General features: G+C 39.0%; 1 protein-coding gene across 3 annotated transcripts in view; it reads right to left on the bottom strand.

The window, feature by feature from the left end:
• Positions 1 to 2976: 2976 nt before the first annotated feature.
• LOC116463151 (protein-L-isoaspartate(D-aspartate) O-methyltransferase) overlaps positions 2977 to 10440 on the bottom strand; it is a 61363-nt gene continuing 53899 nt past the window's right edge. For all 3 annotated transcript variants that reach the window (XM_032146119.2, XM_032146115.2, XM_032146116.2), the window contains one exon: positions 2977 to 3780. In XM_032146119.2, the coding sequence (XP_032002010.1) occupies positions 3775 to 3780 (6 nt within the window). In that variant the 3' untranslated portion in view covers positions 2977 to 3774. The remainder of the gene's footprint in view (positions 3781 to 10440) is intronic.

Consider the following 10440-nt stretch of genomic DNA (forward strand, 5'->3'; position numbering starts at 1 on the left):
TTGAACCTGAGAGGTGGAGGTTGCAGTGAGCCGAGATTGCACCACTGCACAGTGAACATTTTTGAACAATGGCAGTTTTTAAAATTAGGGCAGTGGAATTTAAAATACTTGCATGAACAATGTTAATGGATTATTTTCCCCCCAGAATGTCATTTTCTTCTAATGTTATTGACTGGAAAAGAGTTGAAACCCTTGACCAGGTGCAGTGGCTCACACCTGTAATCCCAGCACTTTGGGAGGCCAAGGTGGGTGGATCACTTGAGGTCAGGAGTTCAAGACCAGCCTGACCAACATGGCGAAACCCCGTCTCTACTTAAAAAATACAAAATTAGCCGGGTATGGTGGCGCCTGCCTGTTATCTCAGCTACTTGGGAGGCTGAGGCAGAATTGCTTGAACCCAGGAGGCGAAGGTTGCAGTAAGCTGAGATCGCACCATTGCACTCAAAAAAAAGAAACCCTCAATAAAAAGCTGATATTCATAATTCAGGCTTAGATTATATGAGTGGTTTTTGTTTTAAGAGATAGGGTTCTTAGGTTTCTATTAGAAGGGTGGAGGAAAAGAGTTTTTTAAAAAGAGGGGGAGAGACTGAGTCTTACTCGTTGCCCAGGCTGGAGTGCAGTAGCGTGTGATCATAGCTCACTATAGCTTCACTCACTACAGCCTCGAACTCCTGGGCTCAAGCAATTCTCCTGCATCCGCCTCCCAAGTAGCTAGGACTACAGGAGCACATCACCATGCCTGGCTAATTTTTGTTTTTTTGTAGAGACAAGATCTCACTTTGTTGCTCAAGCTGGTCTTGAACTCCTGGCCTCAAGCAATCCTCCACCCTCAGCCTCCCAAAGTGCTGAGATTACAGGTTTGAGCCACCATGCTTGGCCAAGATTACATAAATTTTGAGAGCTTGATTCAGCCTTTAATAAAACCAAATCTGTAGAAAAAATCTCATCTCAACAGGATCTCACTAGACTGAAACTTTTTGAAATGTTTTCATTGTTGCCCTTCATATTATGTAATCACTTCTATTAAGGAAAATGACATAAGGAAATGTTTTAGAAATTATGAATACTAAAGATTAAGGAGACTTTTCTTGACTGTAACCTGTACACACACACACACACACACACACACACACACACACGTATATCTTACAGAAAAAAAAAACCCTTAGGCCTAGCTAAAACCCATTATTTCCATTTCTACCCATTTATTCATGCTCCCTTAAAGCCCATACCTGTTTATTCAACATTCTACAATTTTAATTCATAAACACGTAAAGTCCAAGAGCAGTGCTTGAACAATGCTGAAGGCATAGCACTTCTGTACTAATCAGGTGGCACTTGTTTGTCTTATCATATTTATATAATTGTCTCCTCAAACAGACTTCACATTTTTGAGAGTAAGGGCCTTTTTCTATCCCCAAAACCAAACATAGAGACTCACATATAGTAAAATGTTGGTAATGGCTATGAAAGGCACAGACCAGTGGATACATTTAAGAACTAATTTAAGTTGTAAAGAATATTTGACCTTGGCTGGGCGCAGTGGCTTACGCCTGTAATCCCAGCATTTTGGGAGGCCCAGGTGGGGGGATCACAAGGTCAGGAGATTGAGACCACCCTGGCTAACACAGTGAAACCCCATCTCTACTAAAAATACAAAAAATTAGCCAGGCGTGGTGGCGGGCACCTGTAATCCCAGCTACTCCGGAGGCTGAGGCAGGAGAATGGCGTGAACCCGGGAGGTGGAACTTGCAGTGAGCAGATTGTGCCACTGCACTCCAGCCTGGGAGACAGAGCAAGACTCTGTCTCGAAAAAAAAAAAAAAAAAAAAAAAAAAAAAAAAATATTTGACCTTTATAACTATTTAAAATGGACTAGTCCTGGACCACAGGGGTTCATGGCCTGAGTATCGAAGCAATAAACAGCAGCAAACTGAAGCCAACAATAAATTTAAACTCAAGTTTTGGGCACCAAATAATGCTAGTTTCCTGTGTCTAAAACCTTACCCAAGAAGAGGCACTTGTGAAAAGATGCATCAGTTTTAAAAGCCATTTTATTTATTTATTTATTCATTTATTGAGAGAGTTTCACTCGTCACCCAGGCTGGAGTGCAATGGTGCGATCTTGGCTCACTGCAACCTCTGCCTCCCCGGTTCAAGCAGTTCTCCTGCCTCAGCTTCCCGAGTAGCTGGGATTACAGGTGTGTGCCACCAGGCCTGGCTAATTTTTGTATTTTTATTAGAGAGGGGGGTTTCACCATGTTGGCCAGGCTGGTCTTGAACTCCTGACCTCAGGTGATTTGCCCATCTCGGCCTCCCAAAGTGCTGGGATTACAGGCGTGAGCCACCGCACCCAGCCTAAAAGCCATTTGTAAAGAAGTAATATTTAAGACTTTTTTCAAGAGCTGGGGGGAGTGTCTCACATGCCCACAAAGGTTCTTTGCCAGAATTACGCACCCACACATGCACCCAGTAGAAGGGCTTTGCTGGGAGTGCTGATTCTGCTCATTCTGGAGCTTATATTTCCTCAGTTCCAGAATTTCTTATTATAAAAGTCATAAATCACAACATTTAAATAAGATCCCAAAGTGCTACTGCCTTCTTAGAAATTCAGCTATAGTCATTATATTAATAAATCTTTGTATAGGTGAGAGATGGGTTTTGGCCTGTTCATCCTCAATTCTGTTCTTTCCTGACTTTAAGTCAATACATTCACCACTCACTCACCAGCATTTACTGTCTAGCTACTACAGGACAAGCCCTGGGCTAGGGAGTCAAAGAGAAATGACGACTGACGTACAGTCCTGGCCCTGGAGCAGTGTAGTCACATTCTACAATGTACAGTTGGATTAATGCTATTTACTTACTCAGACTTCGCAAAAGGAAACAACCAGAGAAATAGTCTTTTTCCCGTGATCATAAACACTCCCTATCTGGTGGACTTGCTGTTCTTTCTTCTATATTCAAAAACAACCAATGCCTCTTTTACTTTTAACTTTATTTGGCAAAGCAGCACTGCATAAACTGTTCAAGAACTAGGACACAGCTTACACAGCATGTTAAGTTCATATACATTATCAGCAGCAAATTAGAAACAGAAAACAACAGTAAACTACAAGTCTCCTATAATTTTGAGAGAGAGAAGGGAAGAACTAAGTCAGTTATGTCCAATCTGAACAGCTGAGTGTTTACAGGACATCACCTGCCATCTTAAGGTTTAATATTTACAAATGCCTAGTTTTAAGGTAACAAAGCAGCTGATTGTATCTACAACATGCTATTCTATGACACCACATCAAAAGCTTTAAAAAGAAAGCTCATCTCTATTTTCTTAGTAGCATCTAACAGACATCCAAATACCAAGAATCTTAACTTGTGAATGGTGGTGTTATCCAATGCACAAAAGCAATCTGATAAATTAATATCAGAACAGAACTAAGTGTCCAAGAAAAGAAAAATCACTCCTCAAAATCAATTCACAAACTAAGTTTTCCATTTTACAGAACCCTTTCTTTTAATATTTCCAAGTAAAATATGGGCATGTTAAAGTAATATTACACAAATTTATACTTTGCATCCTTCCTCTACCAATTTGGCTCTGTGCCTCTTTGAAGAATCAGAAACCCTAAAAAAACACACATTTTCATGCTGAAAATAACAGTGTAACAAAGTCCAAAACAAGCTGTGATGGTGTTGGTTTTCAAAAAGCTTTGAGGACTGAGATGAGCAATCCACTGTAATTTTATACTGGTCAAGCTGATGTTGCTTTTACAATTCATCCCTGTGAGGAAAAAAGAGAGAAATACATTAGTAGAAGTTACACACTGCCCAATTTGGCTTTATAATAGTTTAGATACAACTATTAAGTAAATAAAAATGCGCTGATCAACAAGCAATATATTTAAAAAATAAAAAAGCAAACAACCCAAGTGAAAGCAACAGAAGGTCAGCCATTCCAAACATCTTCCATGCCACTCCAGAACCAAGTATGCAACCTAAAGGGCGTGAGTTCCTCATTTTTGATTTCTAAAAACAGATTTCTTCCTTCAATGTCAAAATTCAGAAAAATTATCTTTTAGAACTATGGTCATCTTTACAGTATAGTAAAATGACAACCTAAGTGTTTTAGAGTTCAAATGAGTTAATAGTTACATTCACAAAATTGGACAGAAATGTGGTCTTTTGCTCAGAATGTCCACTAGCAATTGCGGAGTGGGTCAATCTCAACCCAAGCACTCTGAGAGAAAAGGCATCATCTGTAGGTATCATATACCTGTAAGCTGATTTCATAAGGCAGCTTTATCAGCTCCAAAAGAAACCATTCGCTCAGCCAGGTGCAGCACTATACCAGCAACTGCCAGTGAGAGGAAGGAAGGAATAAAAATGCAGTCTAAAATAAACTGTATGGTATCTCAGTTATACCTCAGTAAAACTGTTGAAAGTGAAAAAATGAATAAAACTACGAGAAAAGCCCACAAGCCTCATAGCTGAAGGTAATCTGAGTGACAAAAACAAGAACTTTAGGGGTAAAGAAGCATGATATTGATAATTAAGTCTGAAGTGGTTTAAGAAAAAGGAAAAAAATTACATATATGTATATATAGAAAGAGGGGAAAGAAACGTAGAAAAATGATAATAATTGATGACTCTGGATGTAGAGATTTAGGAGTTATTTGTACTATCCTAGCAATTTATCGGCAATAAAAATTGAAGTTAAAAGTTTTGAAAAAGTTGTTAAAATAAATTTGAAGGGAAGAAGAAAAGAGCTCATAATTTCACAAGTAAGTGGGGGTAAATTACTGGACAATTTTTGTAAACTAAATTTTGTAAATTGTGCAAGAAAATATTTCTAAAATTATTTCTCCAATAAGCTGCCTTTATCCTACAGTATTGGATTATCTATTAAATGACAAATCATAAGTCTGCTTCCTCTTAGTATATTCTTCCAAATAACAGTATTATAATTCTCATAGAACAGCTTTTACTTAAACTCATGCAGGCATTAAAATATTTGGTTGACAAACAATTACTTGCAAAGTGCTCTATTCATAAAGTAAAATTCACTTCTGCTTTTTAGAATATGAATTGAAGATATTGTTTTTCTTGTTTTGGCTTTTTTTTTTTTTTTTTGAGACAGAGTCTCGCTCTGTCGTCTAGGCTGGAGTGCAGTGGCGTGATCACGGCTCACTGCAACCTCTGCCTCCCAGGTTCCAGCAATTCTCCTGCCTCAGCCTCCCGAGTAGCTGGGATTACAGGCAGGCACCACCACACCCGGCTAAATTTTTTTTTGTATTATTAGTAGAGACAGGGTTTCAACACGTTGGTCAGGCTGGTCTCGAACTCCTGACCTCAAGTGATCTGCCCACCTCAGCCTCCCAAAGTGCTGGGATTACAGGTGTGAGCCACTGTGCCCAAGCCAAAGATATTGTTATTTTTAAATAATTTACTACAATTTGACCGGGGCAGTGGCTCACACCTGTAATCCCAGCACTGTGGGAGGCCAAGGCAGGGGGATCATGAGGTCAGGAGATCGAGACCATCCCGGCTAACACGGTGAAACCTCACCTCTACTAAAAATACAAATAATTAGCCGGGTGTGGTGGCATGCACCTGTAATCCTAGCTACTCGGGAGGCTGAGGCAGGAGAATTGCTTGAACCAGGGAGGCAGAGGTTGCAGCGAGCTGAGATCGCACCACTGCACTCCAGCCTGGGCGACAGAGCGAGACTCCATCTCAGAAAACAATAATAATAATTTACTACAATTTACCTGCTGCAAGACATTAAGTATATTGTAAATAAATTAATGCCCCCTCAACAACATAGTACCATTTTTCCAACTATCCTCTCCGTCTAAAAAATACTTTAAAAAAGGAAAAGAAATTAGGTTTATAGACCTGAATTTTAAAATTAGGGGTGCTAGGGAAAAACAAAAACTTGCTGCCAGCACATGCACAATCTTGTAAAAGACTAATACTCTAAAATCCATGTAACTTTCAAGTTATTAAATTTGTCCCAATGTTCAAAATTCTGTATGACCATTTCTTTATCTGACTTACATGCACAGATCATTTACAAAGGAAGTCAAATTGTCCCTGTTTGCAGATGACATGATTGTATATCTAGAAAACCCCATTGTCTCAGCCCAAAATCTCCTTAAGCTGATAAGCAACTTCAGCAAAGTTGCTTATCAGGATACAAAATCAATGTACAAAAATCACAAGCATTCTTATACACCAATAACAGACAAACAGAGAGCCAAATCATGAGTGAACTCCCATTCACAATTGCTTCAAAGAAAATAAAATACCTAGGAATCCAACTTACAAGGGATGTGAAGGACCTCTTCAAGGAGAACTACAAACCACTGCTCAATGAAATAAAAGAGGACACAAACAAATGGAAGAACATTCCATGCTCATGGGTAGGAAGAATCAGTATCATGAAAATGGCCATACTGCCCAAGGTAATTTATAGATTCAATGCCATCCCCATCAAGCTACCAATGACTTTCTTCACAGAATTGGAAAAAACTACTTTAAAGTTCATATGGAACCAAAAAAGAGCCCGCATCGCAAAGTCAATCCTAAGCCAAAAGAACAAAGCTGGAGGCATCATGCTACCTGACTTCAAACTATATTACAAGGCTACAGTAACCAAAACAGTATGGTACTGGTACCAAAACAGAGATATAGATCAATGGGACAGAACAGAGCCCTCAGAAATAATGCCACATATCTACAACCATCTGATCTTTGACAAACCTGACAAAAACAAGAAATGGGGAAAGGATTCCCTATTTAACAAATGGTGCTGGGAAAACTGGCTAGCCATAGGTAGAAAGCTGAAACTGGATCCCTTCCTTACACCTTATACAAAAATTAATTCAAGATAGATTAAAGACTTACATGTTAGACCTAAAACCATAAAAACCCTAGAAGAAAACCTAGGCAATACCATTCAGGACATAGGCATGGGCAAGGACTTCATGTCTAAAACACCAAAAGCAATGGCAACAAAAGCCAAAATTGACAAATGGGATCTAATTAAACTAAAGAGCTTCTGCACAGCAAAAGAAACTACCATCAGAGTGAACAGGCAACCTACAGAATGGGAGAAAATTTTTGCAATCTCCCCATCTGACAAAGGGCTAATATCCAGAATCTACAAAGAACTTAAACAAATTTACAAGAAAAAATCAAACAACCCCATCAAAAAGTGGGCAAAGGATATGAACAGACACTTCTCAAAAGAAGACATTTATGCAGCCAACAGACATGTGAAAAAATGCTCATCATTACCGGCCATCAGAGAAATGCAAATCACAACCACAATGAGATACCATCTCACACCAGTTTGAATGGCGATCATTAAAAAGTCAGGAAACAACAGGTGCTGGAGAGGATGTGGAGAAATAGGAACACTTTTACACTGTTGGTGGGACTGTAAACTAGTTTAACCATTGTGGAAGACAGTGTGGCGATTCCTCAAGGATCTAGAACTAGAAATACCATTTGACCCAGCCATCCCATTACTGGGTATATACCCAAAGGATTATAAATCATGCTGCTATAAAGACACATGCACACGTATGTTTATTGTGGCAATATTCACAACAGCAAAGACTTGGAACCAACCCAAATGTCCATCAATGATAGACTGGATTAAGAAAATGTGGCACATATACACCATGGAATACTATGCAGCCATAAAAAAGGATGAGTTCATGTCCCTTTGTAGGGACATGGATGAAACTGGAAACCATCATTCTCAGCAAACTATCACAAGGACAAAAAACCAAACACTGCATGTTGTCACTCATAGGTGGGAATTGAACAATGAGAACACATGGACACAGGAAGGGGAACATCACACTCCGGGGACTGTTGTGGGGTGGGAGGAGAGGGGAGGGATAGCATTAGGAGATATACCTAAAGCTAAATGACAAGTTAATGGGTGCAGCACACCAACATGGCACATGTATACATATGTAACAAACCTGCACATTGTGCACATGTACCCTAAAACTTAAGCTATAATAATAATAAAATTTAAAAAAAGAAAAGAAAAAGAAAAAAAAAGTATGTACTAAATTTTTCGAAAGGCTCTTTAAAATTGCTATATACTATGCTAAATATATTCATTAGGTTAATAACTATATATTTCTACTAGTATATAATTATACATAATTTATTTATTAGATTTTAGTAACTCTATGATACTAACATTTAGTCTTATACATTCTTTACCAAGAATGAAAAGATATACTGTAAGGAAACAACAATCAAAATCCATGAATGTTTTCTAATAATTTCATGGATCTTCCAAGGTAGTAAAAGTGCTGTACAATTTGCTTTGTACGAAGCATTATGAGAGACAAAAAGAATTCCAAAAGTAACAGAATATATCCCTGCTTTTAAGGATGCAATGTATGTCACAATACTGGAACATATGTAAAGAGATTAAAAAGGAACAATATAGAGTATGGAACACAGGATCAATTGGATCCCTTAGCACCAATACTGTCAATCTTGGAAATGCAGTCAATTCCTAACATCTTTTTCATAGATGCAAGGCACTTTAAGAAGACATCAATAAACAAAGAGCTTATGGAATAATAAACTTGAACATTCCTCAGTTTCACAAACTAAAGATGGACCAATTACACTAACTCTTGTGACTACTAAAAACAAAAATAGTCTGGGTGTGGTGGCTCACACCTGTAATCCCAGCACTTTGGGAGGCTGAGGCGGGCAGATCACTTGATTTCAAGAGTTTGAGACCAGCCTGGTCAACACAGTGAAACCCCGTCTCTACTAAAAATACAAAAATTAGCTGGGCCTCATGGTGCGCACCTGTAGTCCCAGCTATACGGGAGGCTGAGGCAGGAGAATCACTTGAACCCAGGAGGTGGAGGTTGCAGTGAGCCGAGATCGCATCACTGCACTCCAGCCTGGGCGACAGAGCAAGACTCTGTCTCAAAAATATATATAAATAAATAAAAATAAAAATAAAGCTTTTACCAGAAGATTAACAAAATATTTTTACATATCATTTATTTAAAATAAAATACATACTTAAGAACGATTAACTTTCTGTAGCAACTAATACAACTATTACATGTCCATAGTCATGAACACAATTCCACAGATTCTAGGTCTCTGGCCTATAGATCTGGCATTGTCTCCCCTTCTATTAATCCACCAAAATTACAAGTGACATCTTTCCAACCAAGTGTAAAAAGACTCAAGTCTACATTCAAGTTTGGATCTTTACCTGGTACTAGAATTCCGCATGTCCACTAATTCTCATTTTTAAAAATACAGTTTCTGCCACATCTCCTCAGCAAAAATGGGATCTCACCCTCATCAGAGCACCGCAATTAGCTCTGGATTATTCCTCAGTAAGAAAGGTGGAAAGCTGGTGAGACACAAGAGAAGGTTCCTAGGAAAGTATTATAATGAGTTAAAGTAATCCTGAAGAAAGTTTGAGGCTGGTGGCTCAAGCCTGTAATCTCAGCACTTTGGGAGGCTGAGGTGGGTGGAACACTTGAGCTCAGGAGTCTGAGACCAGCCTGGGCAACATGGCAAAACCCCTTGTCTACAGAAAAAAAAACAAGAAAATCAGCTGAGTATGGTGGCACAGCCTGTGGTCCCAGCTACTCAGGAGGCTGAGGCAGGGGGGATCGCTTGAGCCCAGGAGGTTGAGGCTGCAGTGAGCAGAGATCATGCCACTGCACTCCAGCTTGGGTGACAGACTGTATCAAAACAAAACAAAATAAAACAAAACAAAAACAAAAACAGAAAGTTCGAAAGAATAGAAATCACGTAGCCTGGCAAGAAGTTGACTAGGGAACTTTTTAGATGATAATTCCCAGAAAACAGTGACAGTATTTTAGATGTAGCTATCCACCCACTTCTCTCTATCCTTACTAACACTGCCTTAATGCAGACCATCATTTCACCCCTGAATTGCTATAACCACTTCCTGTTTCTGACTCGACCTTTGTCCTTTCCCAGGCTACTCTCTACATGACAGCTAGAGTTATCTTTCTGACATGTAATTCTGATCACTTCAATGCCTGGCTCCCTACTGCGAGTCTGAACACTACCCTGTAACTGCCTATTCATCTTGGTCTTTGCATCTCCTACGTTACTGTAAGCTCCATGAGAGCAGTCAGTTTCAAATTCACAGCTGACGACTCCTGGCACCTAGTACAGTGCCTGGCCTAGTTGGCATATGCATATTGGTTGAATTCACGAATAATATTAAGAAGATCCTCACACTGAAAAATATTTAACAACGGAACAAATGGCCAAAGAAAAACATCTACAACAGAAAAATCAGAAAGTCCTCCTGGTACAGCTGGAGAAATTTTTTTTTTTTCTGATGGTGCAAATATGTAAATTTGCTCGATTTTTTTTTTTTTTTTTTTTTTTTTGA

The sequence above is a fragment of the Hylobates moloch genome, unplaced genomic scaffold (genome assembly GCF_009828535.3).
Source record: "Hylobates moloch isolate HMO894 unplaced genomic scaffold, HMol_V3 SCAFFOLD_28, whole genome shotgun sequence".
NCBI classification, from domain to species: Eukaryota; Metazoa; Chordata; class Mammalia; order Primates; family Hylobatidae; genus Hylobates; species Hylobates moloch.